This window comes from Watersipora subatra, chromosome 3 (genome assembly GCF_963576615.1).
Source record: "Watersipora subatra chromosome 3, tzWatSuba1.1, whole genome shotgun sequence".
NCBI classification, from domain to species: domain Eukaryota; kingdom Metazoa; phylum Bryozoa; class Gymnolaemata; order Cheilostomatida; family Watersiporidae; genus Watersipora; species Watersipora subatra.
The window spans coordinates 20557294-20580908 of record NC_088710.1 but is presented as its reverse complement, the minus strand read 5'-3'; the positions used below and the strand labels follow the sequence as shown (position 1 = coordinate 20580908).

The 23615-nt window shown below is 35.9% G+C and overlaps 1 protein-coding gene across 1 annotated transcript; it reads right to left on the bottom strand.

Moving 5' to 3' along the window:
- Window positions 1-276: 276 nt before the first annotated feature.
- On the bottom strand, window positions 277-23482 carry LOC137391113 (pentatricopeptide repeat-containing protein 1, mitochondrial-like). Its single transcript, XM_068077477.1, has 12 exons — window positions 23445-23482; window positions 20770-20963; window positions 19393-19836; window positions 19093-19198; window positions 10739-10876; window positions 8863-9024; window positions 8588-8746; window positions 6771-7260; window positions 5548-5678; window positions 4360-4560; window positions 1276-1461; window positions 277-1105 (listed from the first exon to the last, which is right to left on the bottom strand). The coding sequence occupies exons 1-12, from the start codon at window positions 23463-23465 to the stop codon at window positions 1001-1003; spliced, it is 2337 nt and encodes a 778-aa protein (XP_067933578.1). The 5' UTR covers window positions 23466-23482; the 3' UTR covers window positions 277-1000.
- Between the last annotated feature and the right edge of the window lie 133 nt (window positions 23483-23615).

Here is a 23615-nt window from a genome sequence, read left to right as displayed (position 1 = left end):
TTATCCTTCCCCGTTGAGTATTTGTAGCAAATGTTATTATAGCTCCTGTAGCTTATGGGGTACTGTGAGGCTTGGTACCCGCGCTGTTACGATTATATTTCTGCCAGGAATTTTTATCATTCGGAATTGTTGAACAAATTGTGTCCAATGAATGAAAATATGTCATATCCATTATATAAGATATAGGAGTTATTCTGCAAACGAAAATCAAAATGAACTGCTAGTAGATGCAGAGGCTAGCTAGTATGTAATCAGTAATAGTACACACATAGTTGTCATCTTCATAACTGCTTTATTGTTTTACAAAAATAGATTTAAATATTAGAACGATGAAACAAAATCAACCAGTGAAGATATGTATGAATAGTATTTGTTAGTTTTGTCACTGGACAAAAAACAATATAGATACATAAAGACTATCGACCTTCTTACATCTTTTAACTCTTTTGGTAATTCGCCATTTCAGCAATATTAGAAACAAATCTCCATGTTCACTGATTCTGTTCACCCTGTGTTGATGTAAACTGTGGTCACACAAAAGCTGAAGCAAAGCTTCCGAAATCAGAAGCAACACATTGTCTTTGAAGCAACTGAAGTATAGAACTTTGCAATTGAATGGTTTTGGGCATACTGGACTCTTATTGGTCAGCTACAGTGAAGCTTGCGTTTGATTGGGCAGCATATTATTGGCAAGTGCAATATTCACATCATTTTGGCATAAATAATTCAATCGTGATTTCAATGGAATATATGGAATCATGAGAAGTAGCTGTAACATTCACCACTAAACTTTAGTTCTGACCAGCGCAGCTGAGTTATGCACTGGGGAAGTTTTGGCTAAGCTACAGAGTGACCACAGCCTTAAACAGCCACTAAAATACGACCAGGTAATTCGCTATGCATGATTGTGAAAGACTGAGCAAACCGCTGCCGGACACAGAGCAGACTGTTCAACACATCCACACACAAAGGCCTAAACGGGCCACTACACATGATATTGCTAGGCCACACCACTAGCTTGCAACCAATCTTTATAGAATATACTATAACTTCTCATGGCTTCACCATCAATTGCTAACCGTGGCTTCTCATTTTCGTTGATTTCCTGTCAAAATATTAAAGTTTAATAAAACGGGGATGGAAAAAAACACGAGAAAGAGTTACAAACATGCTTTAATATTGCAAAAGAAAACAAATTCGATTTCCTACAAGACAATAATCAATCTCCCCATAACTTAGTGTAAGATTATAACAGTAGTTGCTTATGATGCTCACCTGCGTTACCAGTTTCGATTTTCCTGTCTCCAACTTTTTTGCAAGAATGTCGCAGAGCTCTCCGTCAGGCCTGAGACTGCACCTGTTGATCTCCTCAAGAATAAGCTTGAGGTGATCAAAGTGGGTGCAGCCTGCCAGACGGAGCATGCTTTTGAACATTGCTAATGTCGGCACAAACTTGGCTTCCTAGCGAATACAAAGTAAATATAACTGAGACAGAAAGGTCTATGATAAACATACAATCATACCTCGACATATGAGCTTAATGCGTTAATGCGTTCCACGACAGGTCGTATGTCAACTCTCTTGTATCTCAAATCAATTTTTCCTAGATAAAATAACCAAATACAAAGTAATTCATTCCAAACCTCTGAAAAAACCACCAAAAAAAACAGGGTATTACTATGGAAAAATGTGTTATTAATCATTCTAATTCACCATCTACACTCACAAGGTAACAAATACTTATCTAGTTTGTAATGATTTACCATAGATATAATAAACCCATAAATATAATAAATTTATAATAAAGCCATTTAAATAATAAGATTTACCATAGATATAATAAAGGGTATATTATATCTATGTGATTTACAATAAATGTAACATTACTATGCACAGTACTGCATAGAGTTCATACTTTCGAGGCGGACAGTAGCGGTCAAAAGCAGTGTGAGAGAGACTTGACAGTGACACATTCGGTACACTAGACATTTGTGCCACTTCATAATGTAACAGAGACTTTAAATTAAACTGAAATGATCTTAGCTTACTTTACACACACACTTAAAATTATGTTTTAATTTTACATTACACTGAACTTACTTCTAATTTTGTTTTCATTTTCAGTTTTTTACTTTTGTTGCTTGGCTCTTTTTGACTCGCTGTCACTTTGACTTTTAGCCTGACGCTTTGAACTTTTTCAAAATGATTCGATGAGTAAGGCTGAGTAATGGTAAGCGACCGTCCACAAACTCGGACACCTAGCAGCGGCATCAAGAACTGTCTTGTATGCTCATTTTTCAAATTAATTCTGTCTTGTATCTCAAGGCAAAGATTTGTTCAGAATATTTCTCATATCTCAAAATTGTTGTATGTTGGGGCACTCATATGTCGAGGTATGACTGAATAACAGACATCTATAATAGACGCAACTATGACAGATATGTTTATGATAAATATACTGACAGTTATGGACAGATATGACAATGACAAATGTACCTACGATCAATTTGCCAGTGATAAGTGCACCTATGATGGACATATCGTAAAACCTCTAATTGAATGCCACCTTCATTTGAACTCCACCTTCATGTGAACGCCACCTCTAATAGAGCGCCTCTATAATTGAGTTGAAAAATACAGCGCCACCCTTTAATTGAACGTCACCTATATTTCCCTCCACTTTGACAATCTTTGATATTTAGGAACCCAAAATAGCAAGTGATCAGTAGAAAAGTGTCCACAAAATATTACTAATAATGACTCGGTTACATCAATATCAATTAATTCATTTGCTGCTGTTGTAGTGGTCGCCATGGTTTTAGTGGCGGTGTACCTGAGAAAATCGATCATCACAGTCATCAGAACTCAACTCTGATTCAAAGTCACTAAGGTCTAAATAATATCCATTGTTTTCAGACTCATCCATGTGGTTTACAATCTTACTTGAAGACTTTAAAGGATTTTGATAAATGATGAGAATACTCTTTAGGTACACCGTACAAGGCAATAGAAGCCATTTTTATAACTTATTCTAACTTCAAAACATTACAAACGTCTTTAAAAATGAAAAACATGTCCATTTTTTAACTCCAAACCTATACAGTTTTTTCGTTAAAACTTTGAAAGCGACGCAACCGAAATAATCAATAGCAGTACCACGCTAATCTGTTATAATCAAATGTGTTTCCTGTCTAACTCGGTCTGACACTTTGACACATATATATGAAAAAAGGTTTAGCATAATGCTGAGGGGGACAGCGTTATGTCACTCTGCCCGAAGGAGAGTGCAAAATATAGGCGGCATTTGCTTCGCCCATAAAAGGTTTAAATTTATTTTCCTAAAATTCAGATGAGCTAGTCAACAAATACAGCGCCACCCTTTATTTGAACGGCACCTCTAATTAAACACCACTATAGGAAAAGCTTGGGGAAAATAGAGGGCCATGGCGTTTAAATAGATGTTTTACAGTATCTTAACTCAGCTTACAATGGATCAGCGCTCATAACTCTTCTTCTATTGCACATAAAAAGCACCTGAAGTGCCAGTTTTGGCTGCAAACTGTAGCAAACATATCAATGAGTGCATTGAGCTTTTATACAACATTGCTAAAGTTAGTTATAAAATAAAAAAAATGCCTTCAAAATTAGAACGAAATGAAAAATTTAAAGCTCTAATAAATTGCAAATCAGGGCCACAGGCTATAATATCATCGCAGGTTAATTTCAAGCAATAGATATTAACTGGTAGGGATATTTCTCGGCTTCTCAATACATATTTATTTAGAGATCTACAAGAATTTGGAGGTGAGTTTTGGAGTTTGGAATTTGGAGAATTTTGGAGGTGAGAAGCAGATTTCTTGCATCTAAAAGGGTTAACGTCGCTCTGCTCGAAGGAGTGTGCAAAATGTAGGCAACATTCGCTTCGCCCATGGAAGGGTTAAATTTATCTTCCTAAAACTCTGACGAACCATTTGAAAAATACAACGCTAGAGTCTAGTTGACCGCCACTATTATAGGGGAAGGGTTGAAAAATAGAGCCTCATGGAGTTCAATAGAGGTTTTACGGTATCTGTAATAAAAGTACACATGACAGATATGTCTACTACATCTACTGTAAAAGTACATAAGATGCATGACAGTTATATCTATGAATAATTTACTTTTCACAGATGTGTTTATGATAAACATGCTGATGAGTTTATGATAAACATGCTGATGACCAATGCTTTTTTATATTGCAAATTTACACCAATCAAGATACAATTTCCATTGAATTATATAACTTAAAATGTTGACAAATATAGTTTTTACCAAGTACATCAGCTTCTAGAAATGCAGTCACGATGATCTCCTATTTACCTTCATGTGTGTGAGCAGCTGACGACACTTGTGTAACGTTGTGCATACATCGGCTAAGATAGAGTAAGCCTCTTTGGTGTGAGTGACATCCATTTCACAAGAGGAAAGGTAGTGCTGCCACAACTCATTAGGGCAGCGCCTTTGTGCTGCTCGTAGGAATAGATATTGATAAAATTTGCCATCTGGTGTTACGCTGTTCTCCTGCAATAAAGAAGTCATATTCGTGCTGTCATCCATTACTATTGTGTGCTCTTCAAGCAACACAATAAACTTTTTACGGCTGAATGATATCGCTGTATTAGGCGATTTAGAATGATGCACTTTCTGCGATGTTCGTGTTTTTTTTTTTCAGACTACCAACTGATGTGAAACTAAAAAGCTCCAACTAATCTCAGTAGGTTTGGCCTAGATATGGCCAACTGTAACCCTTGACACGAATGCCATCAACTGACTACCTGTTGATGACATGTCATCAACAGGTAGTCAGTATTAACTTCACTGATATTATATTATAGAGCCATTATTTGCAATTTTTGTAAAATAAATGCTTTCATTGTAAGTATATTAACCACTTCCTCTGAAATTTTATTGTTTACAGAACAATGGTTTAAAGTATTTTCAAAGAGACAATTGCCATCGTGTGCAAAATAAATGACCTCTTTGTTGGAAAACTGAAATTCTCATTTACAACATTATTACTCCATGAATTTGGTCAATAGCCATAAATTATATATTAAATTAATCCCCATTTTGTCCTAATTTCAAATACGTAAACCAAACAGCTGTAGAGGTATTCGAATGATTATGTAAACTAAATTATAAACATATTATTTTAATAGATAGCCTTTCATATACATGTATGTAGCAAAAGTGAGTAAAATATTTTATACACTGATTTGCTAAATAAACTGGATCTCTGTTGGAAAACTAAAATTCTCATTTACAGCATTGTTACTCATTGTGAATTTAGTCAATAGCCATAAATTATATATATGTATATATATATATATAATTGTTTATATATAAACAATTATATATATATATAATTGTATTATTATATATAATATTACAAACATATATATTATATATATGATTGTTTGTTAAACAATCTTACTATCTTGTAAATTGTCACAATAAATGATGTGACAATTTCCAAGATAGTAAGTATGCAAACATCTCAACTAGCACCTGCATGGCTTGCAGTAGTCCATCTTCATACTTCTTGCTGTTTGGTAGAGCTCGGAGCATGTAGAAGAAAGTGATTACATCTGGATCGCATCCATGGCCCTTCATACGGCTGAGTACTCCGGGCACACCTCCTGTAAATATAGTCTATCAGCTTTCCTTCAGGTGCCTCCATCTTGACCAAATTGAGCGCATGCACACATACAAACATAGGGTAGTCATAAATGTAATCCAAACATAGTCTCATAAACAAACATACATACAAACATAGCCAAGCACATACATACAAACATACCAATACATACAAGCATAACCATACACATATATAGTCACACACATACATAGTCATACACATACATACAGAGTCATACACATACATAGTCACACACATACATAGTCATACACATACATGCATAGTCATACACATACATAGTCATACACATCCAAACATAGTCATACACATACATACATAGTCTTAAATATACATACAAAAATATTTACACATGTACTTTCATGCATATAAATATATGTAGATGCATACACTCATATACCGTATATGTAAAACTTATAGGAATGCTGAATAAAATAAAATCACAGAGCTTAATATATACATAAATATAACTTTATTTAAAGCTAAAACTGTGAAACATTTTTTTAAAGTTTTTGTATTTCATGAAAATCTATTAATTCATCTACGTACACATTTGAGGGCAAAAACTCCCCAACATCACAGAACACAGAATAATTGGTATAGAATTGTTAGATATGTATGTATACATATATAAAAAGTAAAACAGATTCTACCAGAACAAATGATAATGAACACTACAATTTGTTTCTTGCAAAAAGACAAAGGTGGTACATCCACTGGCCTGGCTGATCCAAGCCAATGGCCATCACAGACTAGAGAAATGTGTTTCACAGTGGTTCTGGGTTTAACTTAAACACTATGGTTACAGTTTAGCCTACAATAACGGATAAGACAGCTTGAGAAACTCACCAAGCTGGGACAGCTATACTGACCCTTTGACACCACCATATAAATGAGTTTTAGCAACTTCATTGCAATAGAAAACTCTGTTTAGTTTCAGGACAAAAATAGTGAAATTTTCAAAAATAGTATTCACTATTTACCACGTATTTAATAGAAACCAGTGAAGTCATTATTCACTGATTACATGCCTTCAGAATGCAGTGCAAAAAAACCAACAAGTAACCACACAAACCTAGTAACGTGAGACGGTCATGTGGCTCGTCCAGAGACTGCAGAACAATATTTGCCGGTAGCTTGTGCTTTGAATTTAGTATGTCAGGTAGGAACGAACAAGGCTCTTCTTGAAAGGGCATCAGATCCGCCGCATCAGACTTAACGAGCTCCTCAGATATGGACACCAACTCCGTCTGCTCTGAAAACTTTTCCTTGGTAACGGGGTCTCCAGATTTGTGACTCGTACCAGCTTCTAAGGTGTCAGCCTGAAGAGCGCCAGGAGAAAGGACTAGAAGATTGTCTGTCACAATTTCTGACTTGTCCACTGTGTGAGGCAGAAGAGTTTGTGAAACTTGTAAATTGGAGTTGTCTCCTTCTGGAGACTGGTGCTGAATGAGCTGTCTGAAGCTCTGCATGTTCCCTCCACCAGTAGTCAGAGTGCGAAGAAGAAGGTTATACTGTTTCGTACTGAGATGAATGTGCTTTTTCTTTCGCAGAGCCCGCCACACCTAAGAAAATATACATGCAACAGACATGAAAATATTGTCTTAGTACAATATGCCTGAAAACATTCTTATGGTGTGATCAGGGTTGGAAAAAACCACGGTTTTTATGAAAAAACCAGGTTTTTTTTGTTTAAACCGGTTTTTATAGTTTAAACCGGTTTTTATGGTTTTTATAATTTTACCAAAGTTTTTGCAATTTTAAGTCTAATTAACATCACTTAGTATAGCTGCATGATTGAGTATTGAACATACATACGTGGAATCATCTGTTAAAGATGGTACTGTGGGAGTTGTTATGGGGAAAAAGAGAGAAAACATGGAAATTTCGGAATGAGTCTTTAATCAAACATGATTGATGAAATACAGAGCAAAAATCTTATTACATACAGTGAATATTTCACATACAGCTCTATGTATAAATAGGAACTTTAATCCCAGTGATTAGCCGTGTGGTAGTCTAGAGCAGAACATAATGCAGATGCATTGCTAGTGTTTGGAGCAGTGGCAGATGACTCAACTTCTATCACCTGAATATTAGCATCACTGTCTAAATTGGTGGTCAGCTTGATATTTTGCTACGTGAGCTTCAAGCCTATCTGCGTGACATTGCGTTACGACACCCCACCTATTAAATTTTCCCTTAAAACCTTTGCCTTTTGCAGTTCAAGTGAAAATTTGCCATACGGGATCCTGTTTGCGAGGCATGTTGGAAACTTGAGGCACAACTGTTCAAAACACAAAAAACTTGGTAAACTGAATTCCAACAATCCAACTACTTTGGCTTGTGCCCAATAAATGAAATATTAGTTTGCAAACTTACAGCTTTTGCCCAAAGTAAAAACAAAAAGATTTTATTGTTTTAATTTCTAATTATAAGTAATCCTTTCTCACTGGCCAGACTTGAGAAAGTATTCATTCATTATTAGCGATGATGATTGGATTAGTATATTTCACACGGTTTTTATATTTCATCATTAAAGAGATCATTATATCACTTGATAAAAGCAATTAAAAATAAAATTCACTAATTCATTGTTGTGGTAGGATTTCATGTAGTTTCAACTTGAGCTCTGCCATCAATTTACTACTGCGTCTTAAATAAACTTCTACAGCTATAATTACATATAGTTGCATTTCTACCGCACAGGAACCACTAGTAGCTTAAAATATTATGTTTTCCACAAAAAATAATGAAAAAAACGAAAACACCATAAAAACCGGTGTTTTTCGGCTGGTTTAAACCGAGCCAACCCTGGGTGTGATATGTCTGGACTTACTTTGATAGTAAAATATGTCTAGACTCACTCTGATAGTATCTGTATCTACTTACACCGATAGCAAGCTGAAACCCAGCAGTTTTATGAGAGTTGCAGGCAATTAAAAGGGCGCTGAGCATGTAGTCGTCATGCTTTTGTGAAGACTTGCATTCATCGGCGAGTCTAAATGCTGTCTCCAAGTCTCCAAGCAAGCCAAAGCATTTCACAGCTGCCTGAGAGAACAAGTTACACAGATATCAAAGTATGGACTGATGATATGATGCAACAACTACAAACAGTCAGCTTAAGGCAGCGTGCAAGAGTTTCATAGCAAAGATAAAGGTTATACCTTGTAGGTTATTCCACTCATTTCCACCGAATCATGCCGGATGGTTCCTAGTACATGGAGTGCGGCTTCAAGGGCTTCCGTCTTGTCACTGACACGCATACAAGCCTCAAATAGAGACGTGTATATATGACTGTCACGGTCCATCAACCCCATTTTTTTCATCTACAAAATATTTAAACATAATTTATGCTATACTCTTATTTGTTATTTGTTTATATGATAATAAACTAAAATTTATGCAAAACAGTTTCGTTAAGCTCACCCTATTATCATAGTCACCACAAATTTACTACGCTAACCTTCCTCGATAACTATCCATGCCATGTACAAACATGTGAGCACTATCGAATATACACACATACATTAGCATACATACATTCATTGACACGCACTTGTATGCAAGAGCTTATATATATCCATATGTAAATGCGTACACTCATACAAGCAAGTAAATGTTTACAGTCACACAAGTAGATACATGATACACCAAAGTAAGGCTGTAGATACCTACACCTACAAACTCGTATACTTATATACAATGTATATATACATGTGTCATATATACACACACGCACACACACTTGAACTTGAGTTAGCCTGGGTCTGTAAATTACTCAAAAGTTCTGCATAAAAATCAACAGATCAGTATAACATTGAATGATACATTATATGCTGAAAATCATATCACTGTTACCATAGTTATTATTACATAGTAGCACTATGGAACTGGTATTTTATATAGTAGTCATACAAACATCAATTGTACCTTTAATGGAGGAGGCAACTACAGTGCGTATGCAGTCTGAGAAAACCAACTACAACAATATTTAAGCCATTTTATAATATGAACTTTTACATGTAAATATCACTTCACCATCATTATAAAAAGGTTGTTAAAGCTACTCTAGTGAAGGATGAGAGATGCTGTTTAACATTTTTGGTTTTGCGTTAATGATACCATATCACAATACCTTTATTTTTATTTATTATTTCTTTTGTGGCACCATGTTTAAAACACTTTTTTACAAAATGATTATCGACTGCCGAATGAAAGTATATATATATTTATATATATATATAACATACACCCAAGTCATAAAATGAAACACATAGTACATCCATGGTTAGAGAGGCAGCGGATCCTGAATAGACCAGAATCAGCATAATCTGACTATTTGCATTGGGTTAGTTCATTGACAAGACATTCTAATAAAACATAACACGGTCCATTTTAACGCCCAAAACCTAGACTAATAATATTAATACAACACTGTATTTTGTTCATAAGCAGAAAAACTGCCATTTTCCTTATTTGCCATTTTCAACCTCAAGTCATAAAGTGAAATGCATAGTGGTTAGACTTCATGGAAATTATACAAACTGTTTACTATCTGCATTAAACATTTGAAAAACAAAATATCAGAATTTTTAAAAATTTGTCCATAAAAAAAGCAACAAAAACTGCAAAAATTGCCTTGATTGTTGCAGTTCAGTTGCGATTCAGATTTAATATTTCAATATATTATGTGAACCGTGTTTTAGATATATCTTTTGATTTTGTTCTTTTTGTTGTCATTTTTTAAATATTGTACAATGCTTAGATAGTCCTTTAAGAACATGTAATTGAACTAGTAATATTGTACAATGCTTAGATAGCCCTTTAAGAACATGTAATTGAACTAGTAATATTGTACAATGCTTAGATAGTCCTTTAAGAACATGTAATTGAACTAGTAATATTGTGAGAAGAGGGCACCAAGGAGTTACCATAGTTACACTATGGTAACCTATGGATGCATACCCTCTAACATATCTACACTTATGAAAGTGTGACAAAAGAGACACACGCAATCAAATATGAAAATGGGACACTAACATCGCTATACAAAGAAAGACATCTCTTCAGATCACTCTTCTTGGCATAGCCTTTTATCAAATTAGAGTACATGAAGGAGGTAGGCTTGACTCTGTACTCCTTGACAATTCTCTCAAAGTACTCCTTAGCTTCAGCCATCTGCAACATTTTAATTGAATCATAACAACAAAGAGAGAAGTTGGTTTAGCTTGAAGTTCTAGATTTGGCACCGAGTTTTTGGACCACAGCCTTGTCATATGACTATATTGTACCACAGCCTTGTCATATGACTATATTGTACCACAGCCTTGTCATATGACTATATTGTACCACAGCCTTGTAATATGACTATATTGTACCACAGCCTTGTCATATGACTATATTGTACCACAACCTTGTCATATGACTATATTGTACCACAAACTTGTCATATGACTATATTGTATCACAGCCTTGTCAGTCATATGACTATATTGTATCACAGCCTTGTCATATGACTATATTGTATCACAACCCTGTCATGTGACTATACAGTGCACCCTCAGGATACGATTACCCTGATATAAGATTTTTATTTCACCATACGAATTCAAGAAAATTTTTGCCCGAGCTCAAATTTGGCAGTCAGTGTGCTTATGACGTACGTCAAAAAAAGAAAGACGCCGAAATGCGGTTCGCCGACAATATTTTCATAACGTTCAGAAGAGACACGACGACCGAGTTTTTTCAGGTCAGCATTCCACCAAGAAAAATTTGTGAAAAGTATATTTAAGCGAGAGCAAATATTCATCTTTAGCGTTATACTCCCTTTTACTATAAACTTTTAGTCAGCATACGTATATAACTACATGTATCTATATTTAATTCGTTAGCTATAGAATCTGAGACCGATACAAACGTTACAAGATGAAGGAAAAATGATTTCCATGACAACAAAGTTGGAGGTCATAAATAAATAGGAAGAAGGCGCTCGCATTGTTAATACTGCCAAGGAATATGGTCGCAACCAATCAAAAATTGCAATTATTGTTATTAAAAACAAGAAATCCGTTAAAGCAAACACAAGGAGGAGCTTATGACTGACGACTTGAAGGAGTTGGAGGCCATGCACGGGATCAGCATTCAAGAGGAGCAACCATTTAGTGGGGGTGAGGAAGTAAAAGAGACAGAAAAACTTATATCAGCAGAAAAATTTCAAGTGTTTAATTTACTGATGCGGACTGGTACATAAAAACAATACTGTACAATGTATGTATAATGCATATCATTAATTTATCTTCGTTTCATGTTTTATTTATTTCATTTTATTTCACATTTTATTTATTTAATTTTGATTGTATGTTTAATTTTCTTGTTTAGTCATGTCTTTGCAGGTGGGCCTGTTTTTTAGTACGTAAATACAAATCATCGTATGCGTGAACTCATATATTATAACTAGCTACTCAAGATAGTTGATGCATCCTTATTACTTTCTAGAACTTGCTAAAGCCCTGCCCTCTAGGATATAAATACATACAAACATCTGTATGTATGGTTACATTGATTCTTGTGCACATTTCATACAAGACAAACTACTGCACAACTTCTCTAGATCCTTTTACAAGCGTAAGCTAGCTAGCAATTTTCTGCATTGCACCAGCATTTACAGTGCACCAGCAAGCATAATCCTCATTAAGTGATCAAGTAGGCTATTTTCTACATTGCACCAAGCCAGCTTGTTTTCTTAGAGCACTCTCTGCACCAGCAGGAAAGCTGTGTCTTCCTGGCCATTTCTGCTTTTCAGGACCCAAAAGTGTTAAACTTTTTCTTTTAAAACCAATCGAAAAAATTGGACAGGATTAGACAACTTCTTTTAGCCTGCTAAAAAAATTCCATTTCATTACGTATTAAATTTATTTTCAAATGTACAGTAACATAATTAGCATTGATACGTCTTTGCCTCCTCGCTGCTCTACTCACTACATGTACCAGCTCTATTCATGTTACTCCAAAGGTATGTACATCCTGTATAGTAAATAAAAATTCATTTTTCTTTTTGATGGCCATTAAATGGTCAAGTGTGCGAGAGGCCGCCTTCAATAATGCATCGCTCAGCCTTTCTTGTTGAATTATGTTGAGAAAGATTTTAACCAGACATGCTAAATTTTATAGTGAAAGTGAAGACAGAAACTGATGAAAAATAAAATTTTGATGTTAAAAAGTTGAATTTCAGTAAAATAGTTGTTAACATACTATTTTGTTACTAATGTTCAATATGTACAAATTTTTATAAAATTTTGACGATTTTTATAGGGAGATGTTTGCATTGTATAATTACAATGGCCTCTATGCCCCTACATACGAATTTTTCACCACACGCTGCCAACCTTGAACGGATCAACATCGTATCCTGAGGGTGCACTGTATTGTAACAGTCTTGTCATATGACTATATTGCATCACAGCCTAGTCATATGAATATACTAGATGAATGCACTGCGTTGCACGGGTAATAAAACAACTTATAAACAGTGGCAGGTAATGTAGTTGCCATTAGCAAATATGAGTAGGCTAGTATACGTATTGCTAAACTTATTAAGAGCTGTAAGAGCCAGTTTTAGTGACATTGCGCGTAATACAGCATCCTTATTTGTATTTTAACTCATGTAATGACTATCTTCCAAATGAATACGTCGTCTCTCGTGTAGCTTAATGAGTTACATTGTCGCTATGGGAATGGAAGGTTCCGAGATCAAATCCTTTGCGATGCGGGTTTTTCATCCCACGATTTTAATCGCTATAGCTGGACATATACAACACACTTGGAGATTTATATAATTATATGAATTGTATCACAGCCTTTTCATATGACCATATTGAATAAGCAGACAACATTGGGTATTATACTAGTGTAAGAGAAGTGTTAAAACTATAAAGGATGTTTCTGTGTGAACTGCTAGTAGTAAACTAGGTGACTACTAGCAATTAAAAAGTGTGTGAAATGAACGTTTTTAAATTATATTGTATTTTTCTGTTCGTTCAATGGGAGGTGAGTAGCATTGTTGTGTCATGTATACAGTTTGCTTACCAGTAGCCGTGGCAACATTCCTTATAGTGGAGAAGCAGCCCAGAGCTATATTTCACTCTTATTTATATAAATATGGAGAATAAAGTAAGACCAGATTCTTGGCCAGAATTTTATGCTGAGTTTAATGATATAGTTTCTACACCTATAACTGGTCACATTTAGAAGTTCTAGGACGATTTTATTTCGAGAGAGGGCAACTCCTAAAATTTCGGGAAATTCCCATTTTCCTGCTTAGAATTACTGCTATGAGTCAAGTGTTTACATTTTAGAGTTATTAAAGCGTGGATGATGAGGAATGTGTCTTCTATTGTGTGAAAAATTGTGGTGAAACCTTGGTTAGGGTTCTTCAAAAAAGTATCAATGAAGCTGACAAGTTTGCTATAGAAACTGCTGTAGTAGTGTTTGATCAAGCTATATATTGTAAAGCACAAACTATTTGCTTCCTCAATCCTATTCTCATGTCAAGACTTGTCCCTAGATTAGAAGATTTCCACACAGTGATGGCTTTCCTTGGTGTGATAGGCAAAAGGTATGGTGATGCTGGGTGGGTCAAAATAATCACAGAATCGCAATGTCTCGCTGAAGGAAGCCTGAAAGGGGTGATCAATGGTCATAGTTACAATAGGTCCATCATGGCACACAAACTCTGCATGGAATCACTGTATGACCTATTGTTGGATGAATTCACTAAAAGTCTTGAATCCTCTAGTGCCCTTGACTCTCTTAGTTTGGACGTTAGTAGAGCTGTTTTCAATCACACTGAATGTAATCAATCTGAACTCGCCCACATGATTCAGGCATTCCGAGATTTTATAGTCACCTCTTCAATAGGCAACCCCACATTTAGATTTTGGGTAAAGTATACTAAAATAGTGACACAGCTACTAAGTTTTGTCTGAGCCACAAGAGAACCTGATTAGAACCTCCATGTCAACTAACTACAACAACTCTTGCCATGGTTTTTTGCATACGATCACTCCAACTACCCTAGGACACTTATATTTCGCTAGTATTTAGTTTCGTGAGTAGCATACAGAGTAAAATTTCGCTGGAACTTAATTTCGCGGCTCTGATGAGTGCGAAAATATAGTGATGTGAAAATAAATGCAGTGGAACAAACATTAGATTCCTCAGGTCCAGTTCGCTGGTACGAAATATTTTTCAATTTGGGACTACCGTACTGTTTGGACTATAAACCGCACCTCTATAAACTACATGTGCTTTATTTTCCAAAAACGATAATAAAACAATACATAAGCCGCACCTTACTATAGGCCGCAGAACTAAGGACTGTGCTTTTTAAAGCCATTTAAAACGGAACAGTGCAGAACGGCACAGTTTCGTATTATCCGACGCTTTTTAACTTAGTGCCTAACGGGAAAGTACCGTGAGGCATTGTTTCGTATTTTCTTTCACAGCTAAAAGTGCACTAATTGGAGATTCCCGTTAGTGCGCCCTAGCGGTGAAAGAAAAAGCCACAGAATAAGCCACAGTGATTAGCCGCACCCTTGTAGGCCTACCTATAAGCCGCATAGCTCAAATCATCAGAAAAAAGTAGCTGCTAATTGTCCGAAAAGTACGGTAGTTTGTATTTGTGAACCGCAGGTAGAAATGTGTAGGCTAGATCAATAATGTAATTTGATCGCTTGCTGCCATTTGTTTCCTAGACTATCAATGACGTCAAAGCCGCAGTGACTGATAGGTACCAATATTAGAATTCAAGTATTTATAGCACGCGGTTGTGCGGTGGCCATGGCACCGGGTTGTTATTGCTTTTGGTTGGTAATAAAATTCATCACCACAATAATTATTATTCAATTTTATGACTTTTCCTACCAGACTGTCATCCTCATCAGTTACAAATTCAATGACTAAGCTAATATCATCATCTTCTTCATTTGTCTAGGCTTTTCCAAAAAAAATTTATTATCTTAATTTGTTTTGCCAAGCTGCTCAGTCGGTGTATTAGCTATAATGAGTTTAGCAAAACTTGCCCAATGAGCCAACCACACACGAAAATTGCCTGCATTTCTAATATGACGATTTTATTGTGAATATCAATGAAGAAAGCCATTTATTTTCGCGTTTTTGCTCGTTCGTTATGATAGTTTAGTTTCGCTCATGAAATTTTCGCGAGAAGCTGTTGCCGCGAAAACGCGAAAGTTAGATGCCGCGAATACATAAGTGTCCTAGGGTATGCAAGGTATGGTACACTTTACTATATGGAGATGACGGAGCTGGCAAAGACTCACCCTCTAATTTACCAAGCAATGGCAGATCACCGTGGTTTTCTACCTTTCAATATGAGCATCACCGCCCATTCTCCAGCGTTGCCTGTGATATGGCGACAAAACAGACCGTCAATCGTGATTCTAAATCACATGGAGGTCTCATTGGATTCACAAAAACTCAATCTGCCTCACAGAGATGGACCATGGCTCATCCACAAAGGACAGCTGTACACACAGAAATAAAGAAGCTTCTAGAATTGGAGTTCACTAGCTCAGACAAGCCCGGCTTGTCAAAATCAGCATGGAAAGCTGACGAAAGCATGTCTCATCAAAGAAATCATATCAGCTCGAATCAACCCATTCAAGTACAAAGGTAAAAACCTTGTCTCTATCGTCAGTGGAGTAGAGGCTTCAACTGACATTGCCTATGATTTACAAAATGCAAGACAGATCGGAGAAAAGCAGTTTCAAGATTTTGTTACCAAACGAATGACAACTCAAGAAGTAGAATTCAAGGCGCCAATAAAGGCAAACAGACTGAAAGGTTTTGCTTTGAGTCAAAGTGCAAAGAAAACTTTTAGTAAGAAAAGTCTACAGTGTACAGAATGGATCTTTGATCGTCTTCTTGTAATCAGCCAGCAGAGGAACATTGAGCTTAGAAAAGTACTTTCTTATTCTCTTGGCAATGTAAGCTGGAAGCCTGGCAAATGCGGATGGATTGATGATGAAGACAGCTAAGTCTACCCTTATGACAGCATTGGAGAAAAAGCTAGAGCCACATCCAACATGTTACACAAAATTTGAAAACCTTCCAAAATTTGATGCTGTGGTCATTGATGGAATGGCTGAGATTCAAGCTTTGAAACCCTCAGCAGCATTCGGAATGGTTGCTAGTGTCCTATTGAAAAGGCTAGCATCAATTGCTACATCATATGGTTCTTCTCGGGTGGATTTTTTCTGTAATAGCTATCCTGAAGCGAGCATCAAATCAACAGAATGAATGTATCGTGGATTGAAAGGTAGTCAAAAGGTGACAATTTTTGAACCAAATCAAATGGTACCAAAATGGTCAGACATCCTGGCAGAGGGTGCTGACAAAGCTTTGGTGGCTTTCTTGAGTAAGGAGTAGAGCAGTGCACAGATCAAACAGGATCTTGATGTATACATAGCATTTTCTTCCAAGTGCAACAAGATCAGTTTTCAAATGGATGGGAAAACTAGTAATAAAAATATAGTGAGTCTAGCATCAGATCATGAGGAAGCTGACACAAGAATGATAGCACATATAAAGTTCATCATGGAAGACAAAGGATCATACTGTACGGTGATGATAAAGTGTCAAGGTACAGATGTGTTTATGATTTGTATACCTTTGGTACATGAGCTTCCATCAGATAAATTGTACTACTTCTGTGGGAAAAAAGAACGAATGCGATACATACACATTGGAAATGTATCGGGTATTCTAACACCGCCCTACTGCCAGGCACTTCTGGGTCTACATACATCCAGCGGTTGTGATAGTACCAGCGCATTGCATTCAAAGGGAAAGAAATCCTTTCTGAATTTGCTCAAGCAGAACCCTCATCAACGTTCATCAACGTATTAAGCTCTTTGGGCTTGGAGTTTGAGGTAGATGATGATACTCAACACTCTATAATAGAGAAACTTATATGCAGGCTTTATAATATTGACACAACTGAAAAGGTCAATGAAGCAAAGTATTTGGTTTATTGCTCTCTCTCAAGGATTTCCCAAGCTAATCTTCCTCCAACCCAAGATGAATTGAGGCTGCATGTAATGAGAGCTGGTTACCAAGCAGCCATATGGCGTAGAGCTGCGCAGCCAACAATTGATCCTCCCCTACCCACTAGTCATGGCTGGATTTTGTCTAATGACAATCTCAAAATCACATGGATGACACAGAACCGAGCGCCTTCTGATGTGATGAAAGACATGTTTTGTCGATGGAAGACAGGATGTTGATCCAATAGATGCCAGTGCCAGAAGGCTGGACTCAAATGTACAGATATGTGTCGGTGCAAGGACTATAGAAACAAAACTGGTGTTGAAGAAAAGAATACAGATTCTGATGAGAATGCTAGTGAAGGTAGGTTATTATACATCAAGTATCAGGTTATGTCTTTAAAAGTTTGCTAAATATTTCCACTAATGATACCTTTCCCTGATACCAGACAGAAAAACAAGATTCTACATCTTGGTCAAATCTTTAAACAGCTGTGACAGTTTTTGATTCATTTTCCTTCTTGTAGATGTGTAGGAGATAACACACAGTCACGGTGCTACATCAGACCGACAGACAGACAAATTATGTAATCCATTACATTATATAATACCATATATAAGTTCAAATCTATGCAACTTGGAAAGATATAAATATTAAATCTGAAATATACTACAAATTCTGATCTTGATTGATGTGTTGCAACCTCCTTGCTTTCTCCAAATGATAAACTGGTGAAATTTGAAATTATATCATTAAATTCATGTATTACATAATACATTACAAAAAATGTTGTGGCCAGTTGAGAAAATTGTCAATTACATACTCAGAACAAGCTCCAAATTCTGGTCCAAAAACAAATGAAATTGGGTGGTATCCACAATCATATTTAATACATACTACATACATTAATACATATAAGTTACGCATATAATTTACATAATAATATTGTTATGTAATATAATATCAAATCCATGCATTTTTGAAATCTGATAATATGATATTTGAAATCAGCTACAAATTTTGATCTAGTTTGATGTATCACAGTCCCGCTCTGTACTGGTCCAACTTGTAAATTATAAAAATGATATTAATTTATTGTATTACGTAATACATTATAATTAGTCTGGTAGCTAGTTTAGAGATGTAGAAACTAGATATTCAGAATCAGCCTAAAATTCTGGTCGAGAACATTATTTCAGCATATTATCCATCCTAATATAAAATAAATCACTTTTTTGAGCACTTTATGGTACCTGCTGGTATGGTAGGCTGCTTCTTCACTATTATGGTAGTTTTGATTAAAAGATACTTTGAATATTAGTATGACTTACCCGCCCTTGTTTGCAAAATCGTTCTATTTTGGACTCATAAGTGTGCATACTGTTTGGACCACGATTCTCGTGTGACAACCGAATAAAATTATCTTCTTGTTCATCTCTGTGAAAAACATAACCTGATGGAACAACTTTAACTTTAACAAACCGTAAGAACTCCAGAAAACAGAATAAATTAGAGACTATCATTTATATATTAAATATTATAATATACAAATTACGGAATAATGCAAAAAAACTGCTAAAAACAGACTTTTTAGAGCTGGTTTTTCAAGTTTGTCATGATGAGAAACTCACGCAAAACGTTTGTCAGTGTCTTGCTCTAATAGCTCTCGCAAGCGGTCTTGTGAGCCCTTAGAATATCGACCAAACAGCTCATCATCATCCTTTGTTAATTGTAGATCATTCAACTTTTCCAATTCGTCACTAGCAAGTCTGTCGTGCCTTCTATCTGACCTTGCCCCACGCAGACCATCAGTCATATCACTCATATGACGGTTGTGAGCCTTCTTATCCCGAACTTTTCGATCTGACCGATCAATTCTATCATCGTCAAGATGAGAATGAACAAATTGATTTTGTTTAGGGATAAATCTTTGTTCACTATGGTAGTCTTCGTGCTTGCTCGATCTGTTATATATCGACTTTTTACTGTGTATATACTGAGGATATTCAGTGCCCATCTCCTTATCATTTGAATGGATATATGCAACCTTTTGACGATCCTCTTGTTTACCATGACTACAAAGATGTACATCATTGCCTGTCAGCATGCTGCCTTTCAACAGCTTAATGGTATATTCAAACAGCTCTGGTAATAGACATTCACAGCATTTCTTTAATTCGACGATTCAACTTATGTAGCACCCTTGAAAGAACGAAAATGAGCAAAAATATCATGACTACCCTTTAAATGAAACAGTTACGATGTTAATTCTTGAAAGAACGTTTTTTACGCAGAAGTCTATCATGAATGGCAATAGGTGATATGTAGATTTCGTTCAAAACCAGATCAGTGCAGAAATCAACTGTCATAAAAACCAATTAAACACTTCATAATCATTTGCTGAACACTGACTAACATCATAATAATATATATATATATAAAAAATGATGTTTTTGTGCTAATTAACCACTAACTTATTTTATGAAAAATAATCATAAACATACTTCCATCTCAGCGGTTCGTCGTCATCTAATTAACTTCCTGAAGCCACTAATAAATTCATTAATTGCTGCATATGCATCTTTTATCTGGGCTAAGATGAAATATACAGATTTAGGAGAGACTTTATTTTTGGCTATATCTCAGCGTTTATACTCATTATCAACAGAATGTAAACTACAACGAAGAGCTGAATCAGAACTATCAAAAATAACTGTTTTCAAATAGCTTAGTCAAACAAAATCTGCCAATTTCACTAAATTATCTAATAGGAGTATATTCATCACTGACGACAATTTCAACTCCGGCTACAGACTGAATGAAACAGCAATTACATCATGAGAGGAATGATGACCATTGTAAAGGATATCTTAGAAATATTTAAATGCAGTGCTAGCTCTCTCCAAACTAAAACCTCTCGCAAAGCAAACCGAAAGAAAATTGCGTGTAATTTAAAATGAAATAGCATATCATTAAGTAATTTCAAACACTGATCTAGTCATCCTTACCTTGGGTGATGCTGTCTCGGTTTAATGTTAGCAAACAGAATAGGTCGCCGTTTCAGACGAACTGGGTTTCGCTGCTCGAGTTGAGTTATCTTTGCAGGCCATTGATCTTTGAAAGACTCAGAACTAGAGAGCCTTGTCAAGGTAGTGCTTATGTGCCTTGGAGCACTTCGTGACAAAACGCACTTTAGCATGGCCTACAACAAAATGTATGTCAACTATCATTTTCTTTGATATCTTGATCATGTAATCTTGTAACATAGCTGCATTACCTTGTTTTACATATCGATCCTTCATAGCACCCTTCAATGCATAAAATGTGCAAAACTACAAAGAATTCATCCTGAAACAAAACCCTGCTGACAATTTTTATTTTTTAAACTCTCGTGAAGAAACAATCTTTGAAGATTTTGTTCCTTCCCGCGAACAATACACAGTCTCCTTTCGAGAGCTCACGTTGTAACATTTGCATTGGGGATTCATGTAACTTTTTACAACAAAAATGAGCTTAGCTATCATTTTTTTGAAATTGCGAGAAACCAATCACTATTTGACAGTTAAATAGAAACCACCAACAGAAAATGCTGACATTGTAGATAGATGGCGATAAACGGTAAGAACGTTTTAACATCCATGCAAAATGTGCTAGGAAATTTACTGACTCGCGTCTCTCGGTTTTGGCCAAACAATCAGATTTTGTAGAATGGATTTTACATATGATCTCTATGACCAAAAAGCCAACTCACAATTAATTAATTGAAGAGATTATGACTCCTATAAATGATAACTAAATGCGATGATTGTCACTTAATACTTTTAATGTTACGAATCTCTGATAATATTAGTATCAAATTTTTCCGCTTGCAGTAGCTTACGTTTAGCCAAGACCAACAGAGCATGTTTGTTTTCTCCATGGAGTTGTTTGTTCAACTAAAGCAGCTACAATAGTTTAACTGGTCACATTTATTACACGATTAACAAAGGGTGCTTTAGACCACTAAATAAAATTAGATGTTATGGTGATTGTAACTGCAAGTTTCACTGCAGTACCAAACAAAGGCCGTTAGATGCCTCTTGTTATTCTCTACACGACTAACTGTTTACATCAACATCAAGGCTACCGTCTAACCCAAACCACCATAACTTTTGCAACTCTTTTTGATAGCACAACAAGCACCTACTTCCTTTGGCTAAATTATAACTTAAAATACATACAAATTCATAGAGTAAAAATATCTTCAACCTGTATATGAGCAATCTTTATTGTGGTAAGCGATAGTAATATTGTTGTATAGAAGTATTAGCAAAAGCAGATAGCGTAATGGAGAAACGACTGAACACCGGAGACATGCAATATTACACTGAACATGACACCTAATACATTAGAGGACCACCAATAAAGAAAGTCATCATATATCATCTACAAGCAGCTTAGAAACCTTCTGTGGAAGTAGCTCATGAGGAAAGGGACATCAATTGACATGTCAGAAAACCATTAAAAGATATCAGACCTGTACCAAACACGACCAAGGCAATTAGAGTTAGTCCTGTTTCAAATAATTATACTCTCATGACGTACTTAAAACAAGTTCACTCAATTGCTATCCCTCTGCAACAGAAAGAACAGAAGCTGAGCACCTAAACAGCTTCTCACAGGCTAACAGAGACATATATAAAAGAGAACAGCTCCAACAACTCGGCCTTTATCTGGCAGTCGATCTATCAGACTCTCCTTCCTGAAGGACCTGCTAAGGTTTCCTCTGCCTGCTAAGGCACGCTCCTCTGCTTTGGGAGCCTCCCTCTCTCTGCCTCTGGAGCCTCTATCCTTTCCCTACCTATGGAGCCTCCTTCTCCGTCATCAGGTGATCCTCTTCTACTCCCCTATCTCAACTACATGGCAGTCCGCTATATATAAAGACTGCCAGAACTCTCATCGGACTGTCAAAACTCGCACCCGTACGAATCGAGCAAGCAAGACCGTTCGAGTAAGGGTGTAGCTTTTATTAGCTATTTTAACCTTTTGTCATTAATATTAATGTTTAGAAATTTTGTTAGTTGTGTATTTTAATTGTTGGACTTATAGAATCAAAAAGTAACTTTTGAGGATAAATATCAGTATTGCTTACAATAACTTAACACCTTCACTTGTACCTGAACCAGTGATAATTAAATTAGTTCCCACATGACAAAGCAAAAGTACCCAAACTGAACATAATCAAAATAGAATGAAATGAGAAATCAAACTCAACACTGATGTTGGGTGTGGATTCAGATTAGTTATGCATAACATAATTTCTCCACAGCCACCTGACAATATTTTACCATTTTTTTCAAGTACAATAGCAAGAAAACTTAATGGCGGTATACAAACTAAACAAACAAAACTAATGAGTGGTTTAGCTAATACAGTAATGCTCGAACTAAAATCATAAAATATGTGAAAAGCAAGCTATGAGGATTGATAAGAGGATTGTTTAAACAAAAAGTGGTCAAGAATAGGCTCTGACCACACTACGATGCGTTTCTATTTTGTAGATTTAAATGAAAACTACGAATTGTTTTTAAATCATTACAAGATATGCTATTCAATCGATTATGTATGGGCCTTTACAATTTTTGCCGGGCTTACAAATATATATAGCGTACGTCCAGTCAATGCTGATTTAACGAAACTATACCTTCGCATGAGTAGCCCACATGAGAAGCGCAGTCGTTATAGCAGTAGGTAAGTATAGCTAGTGTAAGATTTTAGCGTGACAACAAAAACCGAACACGCAACTAGACTACTTAATAAACTTTTTAGGCTATTTCCATAGAGCTTATATATAAAGTTATTTTACTGACGTAAA

What these genes read in the sequence shown, in the direction of transcription:
- LOC137391113 (XM_068077477.1), bottom strand. Translation starts at nt 23,465, where the DNA reads ATGTGGGCTACTCATGCGAAG. An exon ending in TGAGTGGAATAACCTACAAG is followed by an intron (nt 8,747 to 8,862) that starts GTATAACCTTTA and finishes TTGTTCTCTCAG; the next exon opens with GCAGCTGTGAAATGCTTTGG. An exon ending in TGACCGTCTCACGTTACTAG is followed by an intron (nt 5,679 to 6,770) that starts GTTTGTGTGGTT and finishes CTATATTTACAG; the next exon opens with GAGGTGTGCCCGGAGTACTC.